General features: G+C 46.7%; 1 protein-coding gene across 1 annotated transcript in view; it reads left to right on the top strand.

Moving 5' to 3' along the window:
* The window catches only part of pcloa (piccolo presynaptic cytomatrix protein a), a 94,649-nt gene extending 77,315 nt beyond the window's left edge, over positions 1 to 17,334 (top strand). Inside the window, exons 20-27 of the mRNA XM_056277081.1 lie at positions 1,195 to 1,266; positions 3,534 to 3,780; positions 5,916 to 6,104; positions 9,570 to 9,711; positions 9,886 to 9,947; positions 14,648 to 14,782; positions 15,439 to 15,584; positions 17,055 to 17,334. Coding sequence (XP_056133056.1) covers positions 1,195 to 1,266; positions 3,534 to 3,780; positions 5,916 to 6,104; positions 9,570 to 9,711; positions 9,886 to 9,947; positions 14,648 to 14,782; positions 15,439 to 15,584; positions 17,055 to 17,198 — 1,137 coding nt within the window. The 3' untranslated portion in view covers positions 17,199 to 17,334. The remainder of the gene's footprint in view (positions 1 to 1,194; positions 1,267 to 3,533; positions 3,781 to 5,915; positions 6,105 to 9,569; positions 9,712 to 9,885; positions 9,948 to 14,647; positions 14,783 to 15,438; positions 15,585 to 17,054) is intronic.
* The last annotated feature ends 498 nt before the right edge of the window (positions 17,335 to 17,832 follow it).

The raw sequence follows: 17,832 nt of genomic DNA, 5'->3' as shown, positions 1-17,832 counted from the left end.
TAAAATATTAGGTTATGCATCAAGATACGGATCACAGAAATGAAATATAAGAGCTGAATGATCAAATAAATGAAAACATAACAATCCAATCTGTGAAATCTGTCTTTTGCTCTGCCAGATCAGCAGCAGAGAGTTCATCAAGTTCAAAGTGCTCTGCAGTTTGTCCCATGTGGAGGACACGTTCAAACTGAATCCCATTTTTCCGGTTTGAGTCCTGACTGGGGGATCATAGAGCATAATCCTGTTATAGGGGCGAGTACCAGAACTGAGTTCCAGATTAAAAAGATGAGATATAGGGGGGCATTTTATTCAGTAAAGCTTTGTAAATGAATAATTGGTTTGATTGTATGGGCAGCACGGTGGCCCAGTGGTTAGCGCTGTCGCCTCACAGCAAGAAGGTCCGACCTTGAGGGTCATCCCAGGTCGTGTGTATGTTCTCCCCATGTCTGTAGTGGGTTTTCTCCGGGTGTTCCGGTTTCCCCCACCATCAAAAGAAACATGCATGTTAGGGTTTATACTCCTGTCTGTGCCCCTAACCAAGGCAGCGGGAAAAGAACTGGAGTTGGTCCCCGGGCGAAGCGTGAAGGCGGCAGCCCACCGCTCCTAGCTACGCAGATGGTAAACTGACCAAACAAATGGGATGAATGCTATCTGCCCCAGGGCACCAGAAGGGGTACCTCACTGGTACCTCTTTTACTGACACATAAACACATGCACAGTCTGAAATCCCACTGACAATACCCCTTAAACATAGGCTTAATCATACATCTGATCTCAGTCCCATGAGTTTTTGTGTTAAATTCCTCCACACTGACCTTTCTCAAACATTCGCCTGTCTTTTTGTTAGTGTGTGCAGGCAAATTGTGGTGTTCCCGCGTTTTAACTAGCGATGTAATTTTTTTTTTAATGTAGACCCTACTGTGATTGATGGGCCAATAGCTTTCACAGAGCAGATGGCTGTGCTATTGGGATTTAATTACTCCATTTTAAACAGTTCACTGGGTCCATATCAATTAAATACAGCATGTGCATTTCTGTTTTTGTGTTTCAGTGTCTCCGATACACTGTTGGTCCCTTGATGGCGAGAATAATCCTTTTCTGTCCAAGGGTTGCTTTGCCATTTGTTTGTGTGTTATATGGCCAAGATAAAATACTAACTATGCCTTTCTAACTATGCCTATAATGTTTCTCCAGCTGAGGAAGAAGACCCTCGAGGTCAGCGTGTGGGACTACGACAAGAACTCCTCCAATGACTTCTTGGGAGAGGTACGCTGCTTAGACAATTATCATCTCAACGTTCTAGCTCCACTTCTAGGTTTAGTCAAGTAATTATTCAAATCAGCGGGCACAGGGGTTTGAGGAAAACCTGCAAGCATGCGGCTTTACATGGCATGTGATCAAGATCAAGTTTCAAGTTTATTTGTCATATGTGAAAGCAGGTTTATACATATTCTCACAGTGAAATGTGTGTTTTGCTGGCTCAACACACGTGTGGGAAATGAAAGAAATCAAGGTGCCTGAGCAAAATACATGTATAAAAACAGTCAATGCAGACTTGGGATGTACTTTGTTGGACAGTTTGCTACAGTAGAGAATGTCTGTACAATAGTAAGGGGACATACACCGGTCAGCCAAAACATTAAAACCACTGACAGGTGACGTGACCAAGGCTAGCCCATCTGGTGCGATCCCACAGAAGAGTTTCTGTAGCTCAAATTGCTGAAAAGTTAATACTGGCTATGATGGACAGGTGTCAGAACACACAGTGCAGCACAGCTTGCCGTGCATGGGGCTGTGTAGCTACAGACCGGTCTGAGTGCCCATGATGACCCCTGTCCACCGCCGAAAGGGCCTACAATGGGAATGTGAGCGTCAGAACTGGACCATGGAGCAATGCAAGAAGGTGGCCTGGTCTGATGATCATGTTTTCTTTTACACCATGTGGATGAACAGGTGCATGTGCATCATTTACCTGGGGAAGAGATGGCACCAGGGTGCACTATGGGAAGAAGGCAAGCCGGTGGAGGCAGTGTGATGCTCTGGGCAGTGTTCTGCCGGAAACCTCGGGTCCTAGCATTCATGTGGTTGTCACTTTGACACGTAACACCTACCTAAACATTGTTGAAGACCAGCCATTGTTGGTTTGAGGAACATCTCACACAAGTGTTCCGAGCTTGTGTGAAGTAAAAATGTTATCACATGTGATGTTGTGGCCACGGAGTCCCTGTGACATGTCCAGGACGACCCGAATCTCTCGGTTCTTCGCACACACGCAAAGTTTTTAATTGTTGTCTCCCTCCCCCAACTTGCAGCTGGGGTACATTGTGAGAAAATATTGAATGTTTTGAAATGAAATTGCAGGAGACGACAGGTCCTCGTGCACGTGTGAAATGTAACAATGTTGAAACCTTGTGTGTGTGTGCGTGTGTGTGTGTGTAGTGTCACACACAAAGGAGGGTAAAGAGTACGGGAGATGCAGGAGCAGACAGGTTCTCGGTGCTCGAAAAACACTCATTCTAGTATTAACAGCAATAACGCTGATCATTCTGCTGTGTGTCTGTGAAATTGTGGTCGGCTGGTGACGTCACCGGCGAGCAATCTGTGAATGCGAACACTTATTTCCGGGTTTGCTGATAAACTGCATTGTATAAGAAAATGCAAATACGAATGCGACACTACACAGCTGCGTGAAGCCCTCTTATTCACATTGTCTTATACAATGCAGCCTAATGACAAACCAGGAAGTAGGCTTTCACATTCACGGGTTGTTTGCCGAGGACGCCACCAGCAGACACCGTTCTGCACAGTTTCAGTGGCATTTCAGAGACACACAGAAGACTGTTTTGTATCATAGCTGCTAATGGAGTGGAACATGTACTACATAACATAATGGAACATATATTGAAATAATCAAAGAAGGTTGAATCAGTTTCAACCTTCTTTGATTTTTCTTCTTTCTTTTTTTTTTGGATTCCCCCCCCTTTTTCTCCCCAATTGTATCTGGCCAAATACCCCACTCTTTCGAGCCATCCTCCAATACATGTGGAGTCGCCAGCCGCTTCTTTTCACCTGACAATGAGGAGTTTCGCCAGGAGGACGTAGCGCATGGGAGTATCACACTACTCCCCCCCCAGTTCTCCCTCCTCCCTGAACAGACACCCCAACCAACCAGAGGAGGCACTAGTGCAGCGACCAGGACACATACCCACATCCGGCTTCCCACCCGCAGACACGGCCAATTGTGTCTGTAGGGACGCCCGACCAAGCCGGAGGTAACACGGGGATTCGAACCAGAGGTCCCCGTGTTGGTAGGCAACAGAATAGATCGCTACGCTACCCGGACACCCACTTCTTTGATTTTCTTACCTGGATTATTGAGCCTCCATCAAGACATATTGAAATAATGTTTGAAAATCATTTTCCTTTAAGTATACTTTTAAAAGATATATACTTAAAGTATACCATTTTTCGTAAGGTCAAATACAAATGCTCGTCTTTAATCACGCTTATAAAATGGGTGTATGTTATCCTAGGTCCTGATTGACCTATCCAACACGGCCCAGCTGGACAACGTCCCGCGTTGGCTCTCTTTGAAGGAGCAGAGTGAAGGTGAGCACCACCGGCGGTCCCACTCTGGTCAGGGTCGACAGCATTCCTCCAAACCCTCCTCACAGCACTCCTCCCCAAAAACCACCGGGTCGTCCCACGATGGTCAGGATTCGCCAAAAACGTCCGTCATCAAAAGCCGAAGCCACGGGATCTTTCCCGATCCAGCCAAGGGTAGGGAAAAAAAAATCAAATACCCCCTCACCTGCTTGACTCCACCACGGTCACGCCTAATGTTCTGCGCTCCACTGGCTTTCTACTGGTTTTCTACTTTTTTCTGTTTTTCTCCTCTCTGGTCTTTGATGCTCTTTCTGCCTTTCTGCATACCTCTGTTACTTTTTTCTGCCTGTCATGTTTTTTTCCCTATCTTACTGTCTTCTGTCTCTCTTAACTTCATTTCTATTTGACCAGGTTCTCCTCTACACATTTTTGCTCACCCATCATAGCTTCAGCTTCACGCTTTTTGCTTTTCCCGTGGTTTGATTTTGTTTCCCATTACTTGAACAAGCTTAAAGGCCTAGCCTTAGCTTCCCTCTACCCTTTTTCTAACGCTAAAGGCATCTTGGCCGTGGAAGGCTTTGAAACCCCCCCATTGTCCCGCAATAAACCCCTCAAATGAGAAGGATAACCCAGACTCTTTACCTGAACTAGGCAGTCATCAGGCCAGCTAGATGGCGCACTAGCCAGCTAAGTTTTTTGCCAAAGACTGTGTGCAAAGGTTAAGAAAACGGTAACAGAGTTAGAATAAAAGCTAGTGTTTTTGGTAATTTGGTTAATCTGGTTGTTTTAGACACGCAGGTGCCCACTATTGAGAAATCTCACAGTAGCCCTGGCACATCGAAGCCTTCCCCGTCCGAGGGCCTGAGCCAAAGCCACAGCCATGGACACAGCCACAGCCAACACTCTCGCTCACACGGTGCTTCACGCTCCAGCAAAAGCGCCTCACGGCAACACCATCAGGAGGGCGGCACTGGAAATGGAGGCAGCGGCGCTGCCATAGTAACGGGCGAAGCCCCTCAGCAGCACCAGCCGCAGCAACGCGTCCAACCAAGTAAACCAAGACGCAAATAAAGCCTACGCAGCATGGCCTCCTCACATTCATCTGTGCCACCTTCTGTTGAGTTATTATCTGTCCTTATCCCCCCCCCTCCCTTTTTTTAATTTTCTGGTTCTCACCCCCTGATAATCACAACGTGTCCACCTTTCGCTGCTTCTCTTCTGTATGTACTCACAGTGTGTAGAGTCAGCACCTCACCCTTTGTCTTTCACCCCCCCTCTCAGTTTGACCCTTCTTCAGATTGTCCCAAAGAGGCATAAAGCTTGCTCTTAAATGTTTCCCTGGCTGCTTATTGACTAATAGACAGTTCTACTAAAGGTAAAATTATAAATATGCAAAACTGTCAAAGAGGTTATAAATCTAATTTATCTATTAAATAGATATATTTTCCTTTAAACCCATCTTAATGATGAAGTCAACAGGATCACTTTCATTGAGTTTCTCCTACTTACTTTTTAGATTAGTCTTAATGGACCTAGATCTCCTTTGAGTTGACGCATAATGACAGTTGAGGAAAGACTGTTGTAGAGTGCATAATCTGACACAAATCCAACAGACTTCTAAGGCTGTTTTCTGAAGGGTCAAGATAGGACAATCTGTCAAGCAATGTCAGAGTACTGCCACGTTCAGCTTTTTCAAGATGACGAGGCTAACAAATGACTTACTATGGTGCTATAAGGTTATGGCTCCAAGAGAGAGTGTCTGAACAGGACAGTGATCAAAATTATTACCGTTTTGGATTGTTTGATCCAATCACTAAAACAGAAGAAAGCTGCTCTTCCATCCCTTCCCTGAGGTATTATCAGTCTCCTTTGGTGTTTTATTGATTTGGAGCTCTTTTGATTTCCGTTATGTCAACCAACAACGGCCGGCTTTTCTGAGGCTACTCCACTGAGATGGCTGTGCATGTAGTCCGCTGCCCCACCACCCCTTTTTTCTGTTTTGATTTCTACTGGACCCACAATGCACCTCAGTAGACGCTGCACCTCCCTGCCCCTGTGTGATATGTGGGCAGGGCCAGTGTGTACCGCGTACTGTGGCTGCATGTGATTGACAGTCAACCTGGTTGCCATGGTGCGGATATTCAACTCTCTGAGTCTCCATCTTGCTCCTCCTACCCCCCCTCCTCTCCATCTTGACCGTTGAACCTTCTGGCCATGATCTCTGTCTCCTGGTGTGATCCTGTGACCTACATCGATGGAAAAAAATAAAATAAATAAAAAAAACAATAACAACCATACTGCCCACCTAGGCCAACAAGGCCGCCTCTCTTTGAGGCATCACAGACACAGCATAGTGGGCGTGCTCACCATTCAGAGAGCCCAGTCTGACTGGCTGCCTGCCTTGCCATCGGTTGCATCGGCCAAGGGGAACAGAGCAGACGGCAGACACCTGACCCTCAGGAAAGCCATGTCAGAAGAGAGACCGCAGACCTCCGGAGGTGAGAGTTGCCCCCCAAGAGTCTCCTCTCTGTCTTGTGACTGAAGCACAGATGGAGAGGAAGAGAGAGTGAAAGAAAGAGAGGATGGATACTACTAACGCACACCTGCAGAAAGAGAGAAAGAGGAGTCTGACGAGATAAAAAACAGAAAGCTAGACAGGGAGAGAGAGAAAGAGAGAGAGAGTGAAACCCCTCCCACACATGCAGCCTAACCTGTAATTCTTCTGCCAATTTCCCCTGTCAGTGTCATATGTGAGACAATATTCCAGAAAGGCTAAATTGGCAGTTTGCTAGTTCAAGACAGTAGGCTATCGTTTCCGGAAATGTCCCAAAACGACAATTTGCAAAAAAGCCGTAAAGCCGTCAACACATGATGAGTGGTCTGAGTTGCGCTCGCCACTGGGTTGAGCGCAGATAAGCTAGCACCAGTAGCTAAACATTAGCTCAAGCAGCACAGTGGTCTAAGTAGCTAGTCATAGTTAGCTTTGCTTTTAACACTAGAAGAGGAAACCAAATCCTGTCTGATGGCTGATATGTTGCTATGCATGCTTTTTTCTTTTCTTTTTTTTTTTTTTTTTTTTGGTTCTTGGTAAGATTGAAAATTAATGTTTCTAGCTTGGCAAACTCAGCGACACTTAGTATTAATGTCTATTCCATGTCCGAGCCAGAGCTGTTGATAACTCATACACCACACGAAGCTCTAGTCTGGATGGACGCTTTTTGAGCGGTCAATGGGCAAAACGGCTTAAAATTCAAATAATTTGAAGTTGGAGTCATCCGCAGCACCCAAGTTAGCAATGCTGCTAGGTTGGGCAGCATCACTCTCCATAGGAAAACAATGGCTCAGCGCCAGCACACAGCAATCTCTCCACTCATCATGTGTTGGCGACTTAAGATCATGGGGTCAAGCACACAAAGTGTTACGCCAAACGTTCTATAAGACGCAGGTGAACCAATCACAAGAATGGCAGTAGACGTATTTGTAAACCGGTAAAAGACACAGCATGTTTAAAACTATATGAAAACGAGACCGACCTAGAGTTGAGTGCTACTTTCAGTCCACGCATAGGGTGAAATAAATTATCAGACCCGCCCTAAAAATGGGTGGCACAGTGGCCCAGTGGTTAAGGCTGTCACCTCACAGGAAGAAGGTCCTGGGTACGAACCCCGAGGTTGTCCAACCTTGGGGGTCATCCCAGGTCGTCCTCTGTGTGGAGTTTGCATGTTCTCTCCGTGTCTGCGGTGGGTTTTCTCCGGGTGCTCCGGTTTCCCCCACCATCAAAAAAGACATGTATGTTAGGGTTAATACTCCTGTCTGAGCCCCTGACCGAGGCCTGGCAAGACCAGCTGGAGTTGGTCCCCGGGTGCTCCACGGCAACTGCCCACTGCTGCTAGCGCCACAGCTAGGATGGGTTAAATACAGAGAGGAATTTTCTCACGGGGATTAATAAAGTATATCAAAATAAAAAAATCAGCCGTATGGTGTAGTTAGGGAAAGACCTCCTATACGAACGGGGTGTAACGACAGAAGGCACTGTCATGTCATGTGTGAACAAACACTATCCAGAAGTCTTACAGATATAAGCTGCATGTGTGAACAGGGGACACCACCAGCGGTACCAGAGAAGTCTTTCCGGCAATGTTAGTGAATATATGTATGTAAGGGGCTTAAGAAAGAGAGTAGTAACACATTGCCACATCACCAGAGATCCATGCAGCAGAACACAACTCCTTTCAAATCGCTGACACAGTTCACTAATACCAAGGAAATGAATTTTACAACCCAAGGTGTGATTCACTGACGGTTAACACTAAGCCACTTCTCGCAACCGCTGTGTCACAAGGTCTCAGACAGCTGCTTGCACTCGTACCCCTGTTCATTGAAATGGTATTAGTGAATCTGTCTTCCGGTCACGTTGGGTTGAGCGGCCCGAGCGAAAAATGTGTCCGCATGGATCCGGTTTTTTGCACCACAGCCACGCATCTCACGTCATTCATACTCTTGTCACCGCCTTTATCCACTGTCGGGGAGTAATGACATCACTATGTCGAGGTATCAAACCATTTAAAGGTATTATTCATTACTAGGATTAACATTAAAAACTGTGGCACACATGCAGTAAACCTTTATTTCCAACAAAGTTTATCCATAACCGGCCTTTAAAAGTTAAAACATGATTCTGAGAGGCTAATAATTCAGCTCTGATTCATTTTCGTAAACACCACACACCAACAGATGGAGTTATAGCGCCTGAGGAACCAGTAGTGCTTACATGAAGGTCACTAACCATGTCAGTAGGGTCTATGTGCCTCTTGTATGGTCTTCTGTTTACATATATGTGTGATATGCCTCTGGATTTGTCTGTTTCATGTTATCGCTTTCCATGTTGGTTAATGAGTCTGCCGTCTTGTATTTGTCTGAGAGAAAGTTAGCTATTTTACATTTGTCCACATGCTTCTCGTTAGTCGTCTGTTTACGTGCGATTCATTACAAATCAGTTTCTGGTGTCTTGAATGAGCATTTCGGTTACACTATAATGAGTGATTATGAGCTCTAACGGCACACTTGTTAACATTAGCAGACCGCTTGAATATATTATTAACGATTCATTCGGCTTGGCTTCTAATAGGGTGGCACAGTGGCGCAGTGGTTAGTGCTGTCGCCTCACAGCAAGAAGGTCCTGGGTTCGAGCCCCGGGGTAGTCCAACCTTGGGGGTCGTCCCGGGTCGTCCTCTGTGTGGAGTTTGCATGTTCTCCCCGTGTCTCCGTGGGTTTCCTCCGGGGGCTCCGGTTCCTCCCACAGTCCAAAACATGTAGGCCAGGTCTGTACTAAATTGTCCCTAGGTGTGTGTGTGTGTGTGTGTGTGTGTGTGTGTGTGTGTGTGTGTGTGTGTGTGTGTGTGTGTGTGTGTGTGTGTGTGTGTGTGTGTGTGTGTGCCCGCCCTGTGATGGACTGGCGGCCTGTACAGGGTGTCTCCCCGCCTGCCGCCCAATGACTGCTGGGATAGGCTCCAGCATCCCGTGACCCCGGTTGGGATAAGCGGCTTGGAGAATGGATGATGGATGATGGTTTCTAATAGCGCTTATCACACTGAACTTTCTAGACCAAAATACTTGTCCTAACATTAACCATTTTAAAGTTGTGTCAGGTCTAAATTTCAATTTAATTCCGGTTTTAAATTTTCCCGTTTTTTTTCTCTCCCTGCAATGCCAAAAATGGGCAATTATTAAAAAAAAAAAAAAAAGAGCCATAAATCAGCTATTAATATTTTAAAGTGAGTTGTAAGAGCTTCTAATTGCCGTATGGAGCGTGAACAGTATTCCGAACTGTCGTTAGAAACAAGTTGATTGTGGAAAATCCTAACTGGCAGTTGGAATGTGGTTGACAACACCTGTGCTTTCTCGGTTGTCTGCCTTCCTGTCTGTCTCTCTGTCGTGGCCGGTGTGGTCATACCCCCACGCAGCGCGGTCCAGCCACAGGTCAGGGGATGCCCCGGTCACCGCCGCCTCATTGGACAGCGGCTTGAGCGGCAGCGCCTTCAGCCTACTGGACGAGGAGGGAGAGACCAATGAGGTGGACAGTGCCATCTTTCAGGTGCCACGATTGTGAGTCTGCGTATTTCTGATTTGTTCATTTTAATCATGTAAGTGCTCTTTACTCTGCTTCACTCGTACTGATCCAAATTGAGTCAGTTAAAGATGTTAAGAGGATCGTGTTATTAACGTGTCCTTCAAAATGTGTGACAAGCTGCATCTTGTTTTGTTTGTTTTTCTGTCCAGTGGAAAAATCCCAAATGGAACAGATGTGATGAAGTCCTCAATGGGACACTGTGACTCTGAAGGTTAGATATATATATATATATGTTTGTGTGTGTGTGTGTGTGTGTGTGTGTGTGTGTGTGTGTGTGTGTGTACAATATGAATTGACACTTTTTTATATTAATATTGATTTCAATGTTGACAGGGTATTAAAAAGTTTCAAAATATGAATTTTACTTGTTAAGTTTTCTACTTGTAAAGCAATTATAAGTTTTTTACTGTACGCTTGTGGGCACAAGATTCAAATCACATTAATAAGGCCTTATTCTGTTTAGAACAGTAAGTGGAAATGTTGCACAATAACGTTCTCGGCACTTGTACAGAACAAAAAGAGATTTAATTTTTGAATTCAGAGTTGTATTGGTAAAGTGTGTCAATAACAGAAATTGTCAAACTTAGCAAACCTGCTCGTGCGTTTGAACGTGTTGATGCCGTAGAGTCACTCTCAACATGTGTATTTCCAGCTATTTGCATAAACTCTCCATTTATCCTCACCACTCCCATCACATCTACACACAGCACTAGGTTGTTTCTGCTGCTCTCCCCCTCTCCGTCTTCTCCTTGCCTTTCCTCTCCTGCTGAACTTGGGTTGTTTTGAAATAATGACTGATGTTTAAGGGCGGCACGGTGGTGCAGTGGTTAGTGCAGTCGCCTCACAGCAAGAAGGTCCTGGGTTCGAGCCCCGGGGTAGTCCAACCTTGGGGGTCGTCCCGGGTCGTCCTCTGTGTGGAGTTTGCATGTTCTCCCCGTGTCTGTGTGAGTTTCCTCCGGGGGCTCCGGTTTCCTCCCACAGTCCAAAGACAAGTAGGTCGGTCGGGGTACCTGTTCGAGGGGGGGACTGAGGAGAGTAGCGTGATCCTCCCACACTCTACGTCCCCCTGGTGAAACTCCTCACTGTCAGGTGAAAAGAAGTGGCTGACGACTCCACATGTATAGAGGGGGCATGTGGTGGTCTGCAGCCCTCCCCAGATCAGCAGAGGGGGTGGAGCGCAATTGGCTGGACACAATTAGTACAATTTGGGAGAAAAGGGTGAGGGGGAGGTAAAAAGAAAAAAGGACTTTTCTCCCCTAATAACACACACACACACACACCACATACAGACACACATACAGACACACAAGCATTTTTCATCAGTCTACTGTGTGCCAAGGTCTTGTTGACCCAGCTTTCAAAAATGTAATTTCTACGAGTAGTGCAATTTAAGGCCTGAAGGTACTGTGGTTATCCAAATTAGGCACCAGACGGATAATTAAGTCTGTCATTAATCACTCAGGGGGGTAGTTTAGGCCTAACTTCTCTTTGTAACCCACGCTACAAAATACATGAAGGAAGGGGGATGTCTTCATGGGATACATGAAGGATACATGAAGGGGGCTACATGAAGGAAGGGGGATGTCACGCTACAAAATACATGAAGGAAGGAAGGGGGGGGTGTGTCTTCATGAAGCTCAGGGCTGTTTCGATGCATGCTCAATAATCCAGGTTAGAAAATCACAGCAAGGTGAGTCAGGTCATCTGGACACAACGTGTGTTGACAGAAACGTGTGGTCACTCATCTAAGTGTCAGTCTCAACGGGCTGTAGGTGTCCCCACCCTTACAAACAATACAGCGGCTTAACGACCAAAATCAATGCTCGGTTTCATATGCAAATTGCCGTGACCATTAAGTAGAGTTTTAATGGCCATGTGTACTATTCACCCAGGGCTGAGGAATAGCTGCAGTCACCGCACTGTAAGACGCTCTCTTGTAAGCATTGTAAGATGGACTCTTAGCCGCCTCCTCGGATCAGCGGTTCAGCGATGGTCGCTCCCTAAACGTTGTGTCCAGATGAACCGATTCAACTTTCTGTGATCCCATCGTGATTGTCCAGGTAATGAACAGATCCAATCAGACAGAACAGCAGCAAAAAGGTAAAAAAAAAAAACAACAACAATCAAACCTGCTCTTGGTGTTTGCTGGCAGCAGTCGTCCTGGAGTCTGATGCAGCTCGGGGATTCTTCACCCCAGTACCTGTGACTGTTATGACCTAATATGAACGAGAATCAAAATGGATTTAAACTCACTTGGCTTGTAGTTTACAGCTGGCTCAGACACTCACTCCTCAGTCATCTCTCTCTCTCTCTCTCTCTCTTTCTCTCTCTCTCTCTCTTCCTCACACACACACACACACTGTCTCCCTTCTTTCTTCTTTTTTAGGTTTATTGGCAGTTGGCAAACAATGATTTGGTGCATTACTGCCACCAACTGGAATGGAGAGTGGATCAAAATGTCCATCCATTATCTGAACCGCTTATCCTGCTCTAAGGGTCACGGGGATGCTGGAGCTTATCCCAGCGGTCATTGGACAGCAGGCGGGAGACACCCTGGACATCACAGGGTCAACACACACATTCACACCTAGGGACAATTTAGTACGGCCAATTCACCTGACCTACATGTCTTTGGACTGTGGGAGGAAACCAGAGCCCCCGTAGGAAACCCACGCAGACACGGGGAGAACATGCAAACTCTACACAGAGGACGACCCAGGATGACCCACCAAGGTTGGACTACCCCGGGGCTCGAACCCAGGACCTTCTTGCTGTGAGGCGACCGCACTAACCACTGCGCCGCCGTGCCACCCGGATCAAAATATCTATTTACTAAAAAGAAAAAACTCATGTCTTCTCAATTAAACTTGTTATTTCTCAGATTTCTGAGAGGGACTAAAAGCCTCTCTCAGCAGCTGCTGCTGCTGCACACTTTCTCCAGAAATTCCCACAACACCCATAAATATCCCTGCTGCGTCTGCAATTATGTCAATTCTCTCAGATTTTCTTTCTACTCCAGCAGGACCGTTAATTACATTGCCTAAAAGGCCAAAAACTTCATCTGGTCTTTACAAAAGCAAAACTCAGCATGCTTCCTGACCGGCTTGTCCTCCTTAGCTTCTTGTCTCACATCATTCTCGTTATTCCTCTCCATTCGTTTAGCAGCTTCAGCATAATACCACATTACCTTTTCTGCTCTCATCCTATTCACCCTCTCTTCCTTAATGCTTTTTGGACACTGTGCTGACCCCGTATCATGAGTTCTCTTGCATCGCAGGCCCTTTGCTTGTGCTTTCTCAACTTTACAATTTTCCACATTGCAGTTGTCCTCCCCGCATGTCCCACATCTTCTGAATCCATTACATACCGCTGCAACGTGTCCATATTCTTGACAGCAAAAACATCTGAGAGGAGCTTTCTCATATGGCCTCAACCTGTAACTCACATCATCAAGTTACACTCTTTCTGGCAATCCCCCTTCCACCCCGGAGTTGTCCAACCTTGGGGGTCATCCCGGGTCGTCCTCTGTGTGGAGTTTGCATGTTCTCCCCGCATCTGCGTGGGTTTCCTCCGGGTGCTCCGGTTTCCTCCCACAGTCCAAACACATGTAGGTCAGGTGACTCGGCCGTACTAAATCGTCCCTAGGTGTGAACGTGTCGGCCTTGTGATGGACTGGCGGCCTGTCCAGGGTGTCTCCCCTGCTGCCACCCGATAACTGCTGGGATAGGCTCCAGCCTCCCCGTGACCCTAAGGAGGATAAACGGTTTGGGTAACGGGTGGATGGATGGACTCTTTCTGGAAATCCCTCTTCAAAGGTCGAACACAGAATTTCTGTCCTCCTCCTCTGAATCTGGTCATTCTTCTAGTCTCGCACACACCTGCAACATCCCGAAATGACTCGGCCTCTGTTGACAGTGGAACCTCACATACCACTCCCTTCTTCTTTGCTTTTAATCTGGGTAGGAAGCAAGTCACACAGACTTCCAAATATCTCGATCTTAAGGGCTCTATCGCTCCGACGCTTTGAGGTGCAGTCAATGATAGCTGTCCCTCTTCTAGTTATCCTGATCTATCGTACGTCTCCAGGTTGTGGGTCCTTGAAAATCCCGTCATCTCCTGTCACAGCTATCATCCCCACAAGATTCTTCCCTGCTCCCAACGGCTGACCAGAATCGCTTGAGCAATCCGTTGTATTCCTCCTCCTTTTCTCACTTTCAGACCCTCCCCTGGCCTCATTCTCATTTCAAATGTCTCTCTCCGTCTCCGACACCAGTCCTGCGCTTAGGAAAATGTCCCGTGAACTCGACATCACACACACTCCCTCACATGTGTCAGCAGGTATCACACTCTCCTCTGCTGTGCCGTAAAGGAGCAGTCTGCTGTTTTTTCTGTTCTTGTTTCTTTCTACTGGCCAGCGGCTACGTATTCGGTTGCAAAGACGACGCGAGGCCAGTTAGGACCTCTTATCGTTTCTCCTCATTCTTGCAGGACAGTGATGAGAAATATTGCTTGTGGTCTTTGCAGAGTGTGTTCAGTGTCCAGTAGAGGGCATCGATGCACACGAGACGGGAAAGACACCAGATTCGGTGTTTGGGTTTATTTGAACCGGGTTTTATGAAAAGTTGACAGTTCTCAGCTGTAGAGTGAATGAAGATTCAGTGAGAGCAAGTGACGAAAGAGAGAAAGAAGAAATGGAAATAAAGATGCTTTGTGCAAAATGGAGGCCGCCGCCATTTTATTTTCTTTGCCGCTAGAGACCAACCACAGATTGACTCATAGTCTGTTCAGTTTGTATTGATATATTTGCCCAATCCTCTGTGTGTGTGTGTGTGTGTGTGTGTGTGTGTGTGTGTGTGTGTGTGTGTGTGTGTGTGTGTGCATGCGTGCGTGCGTGCGTGTGTGTGTGTTCAGGTAAAACCCAGGTGATGGGAGAGATAAAGATCGCACTCAAGAAGGAGATGAAGACAGAGGGCGAGCATCTGGTCCTGGAAATACTCCAGTGTCGCAACATCACCTACAAGTTCAAGTCTCCAGATCACCTGCCAGGTAGAGGAAATAACACTCACACACACTCACACACACACACACACACACACACACACACACACACACACACACACACACACAAACACTCTGACAGTCGACAAAAGGGCTGTACTAGAGAGTGTGTTTGGGAGAGCAGCTGGGGGAAATGTTTACCGTCTGTAATTTAATGGACAGCAAATAAATAACCTCACTCACACTGCTCAGTTCAGTGCCCCCTGAAGGGCTGTAAGCCACCTTTAAATACCCCTCTCCAACGTTTTTATGCTTCCACCTTCAGGCGTACAGCCCGGTGTGTCGTGTAGTCTTTATTACCGACAAGCTCCAGGTTCCAGACCACCTGTGGGATATTGGAAATAAACACACAGGTGCACACGCAGAAGTGTGTTCATCATGAAAACAGATGAACTCTTAAGAAATCAATATGTGAGCAGTGACCACATGCTCCCATCTACCCACATATATACGACTATATAAAAAGACATGCACGCAAAACGTATCAACACAGACGCACACATACACATTCACATTTAACCCATACCAAGACAGAAGACAGAAATGCTGCACCGTGTGTGTGTGTGTGTGTGTGTGTGTGTGTGTGTGTGTGCGTGTGTGTGTGTGTGCGTGTGTGCTTGTATGTGATCACATGTTGTCCACAGACCTCTATGTGAAGCTGTACGTAGTCAACATCGCTACCCAGAAGCGGATCATCAAGAAGAAGACCAGGGTGTGTCGACACGACCGCGAGCCCTCTTTCAACGAGACCTTCCGCTTCTGCATGAACCCCACCGGACACTCTCTACAGGTATGCTGCCTTGGAGTCGGTCCTGTGAACACACACACACACACACACACACACACACACACACACACACACACACACACACACACACATCAAGCTGGGCAGCAGAGGCAGCAAACCGACAAATTTCTGTTGTGACAAAGGGGTCAGTAAAGTAAAGCCTTACTCAACTTAAAAATTCTATTGTCTGGGTGGCGTGGCGGGCTATTCTGTTGCCTACCAGCACGGGGATCGCCAGTCCGAATCCCCGTGTTACCTCCGGCTTGGTCGGGCGTCCCTACAGACACAATTGGCCGTGTCTGTGGGTGGGAAGCCGGATGTGGGTCTGTGTCCTGGTCGCTGCACTAGCGCCCCCTCTGGTCGGTCGGAGCGGGGTGTTCAGGGGGGAGGGGGAACTGGGGGAATAGCATGATCCTCACTGTCAGGTGAAAAGAAGCGGCTGGCAACTCCACATGTATCGGAGGAGGCAGCCCTGCCCGGACCGGCAGAGGAGGTGGAGCAGCAACCGGGACGGCTCAGAAGAGTCGGGTAATTGGCCAAGTACAAATGGGGAGAAAAAGGGAGACTTTTTTTTTAAAAAAGCGAACTCTGTATATAATATGAATGATAGATGCACTCAGCTAGCCCTGTTAACCTTGAACATAATCATTCTTGTGTATTTTGTGATACAAATACATGTAATTTTTGTTGTAAGCTTGGTCCATGTTGTGTAGATTCTATTGCATTGTAATCAGACGTTTTAGGGAGCAGTAATTGGAAACACAGGAGCAGGCAATGTGGTTGAGGAATTCAGAGAAAACACTGGAACAAAAGGTTATGGACACGGGCCTGCCCCGGGTCCAAAACAAATTCTCCATCCGCGAGCATGATTTGGGTTTTGGGTTGGTGTTGAACTGTCGGTGTGATAGAGATGTTTACGACTGTGACGTTAGAGGAGCAGACTCTAATCTGGGACACAACAGCAGCACATGCACTTCTGCAAACTGATGGAACATATGACCCAAACCCTCCAAGAGCTACAGACATACTATGCTACAGCAAAGACGGCTAATTATGAGTCCACGTATATAAGTATTTTATCTCTAGAGTTGTGTCTGTCAGTGCAAACTCCGTTCTGTCAGCCATTTCTAAAAGACTAGCAGCAACAGTGATGCTGCTGTCAAATGTCATGGGCCTGGATTTTCATTGATTGATAGATTAGATAGCTAGCTAGCTAGCTAGCTAGCTAGCTAGATAGATAGATAGATAGATAGATAGATAGATTCTATGCATCGTTCTTGTTCTTTGAATGTTTTTGTGTATTTTCATCTGTACCCCGTGTGTTTCAGTGCACTTCCATGTACGAAACATGTAAAATAAATGATCGCTTGATTGATTTATTTAGTGTTGTACATCCTAGTCTCTGTAGATTGTCAATGGTAAGACACATCATGTTCTGTTTTTGTTTTTTTTTTCGTTTTGGTTCTGTGCTAGCTATTCCTCGTGTCCAACGGTGGCAAGTTTGTGAAGAAGACGCTGATCGGGGAGGCCTACGTGTGGCTGGACAAAGTGGACCTGCGCAAGCGAGTGGTGAGCTGGCACAAGCTGCTGGCCAGCACCGCCCAGATCCACTCATAAAAGGAGAGTCCAGTCCGTCCAAAGGGGTCTGTCAGAGATGTGGGAGACGTCTGGAGGCGCCTGACGCAACGCTCTAACGTCTCCCCTCACTGGTCCACTCTTTTCCAATTGAATCACGGGTTCTACTGTTGGGATGGGGTTGAGGGCGGCTTGGGCGCGGAGCGGGTGGGATGTCTCTTTGTTGAATCTCCCTTTCAGGGCAAGGATAGCTTGAATTGCGGCCAGTCGTTTTAGGTTGAGAAAAAAGGGGAACCGTCAGGGATCGGGGAGGGTTTGGGTTTTTTTGGGAAATTGGGAGGAAGTTGTTCTGTGTTTACAAGACATGAACACGTGTTTACAGGAAGTAGTGTAGCCGGAGGTGAGAAGAACACGCAGTGTTTGCTGGGTTAAGAGGGCAAGCCCAGAGTCAACCAGGTATTACACACACACACACACACACACACACACACACACACACACACACACACACACACACACACACCCACGCACACACAGATACGTAGTTTTGCACACATTAATCCAAACAGAAGAGAAAGTTAAACTTTAATAGATACAGGGAATGGACACTTGTAGATTCTGATTTATTTATGTAGATGTTTTATCCACGAATGAAATTACGGTTCTTTCAGCGGAC

The sequence above is a fragment of the Lampris incognitus genome, chromosome 3, assembly GCF_029633865.1.
Source record: "Lampris incognitus isolate fLamInc1 chromosome 3, fLamInc1.hap2, whole genome shotgun sequence".
Lineage (NCBI taxonomy): Eukaryota > Metazoa > Chordata > Actinopteri > Lampriformes > Lampridae > Lampris > Lampris incognitus.
This window is presented reverse-complemented; position numbering and strand designations above follow the sequence as displayed.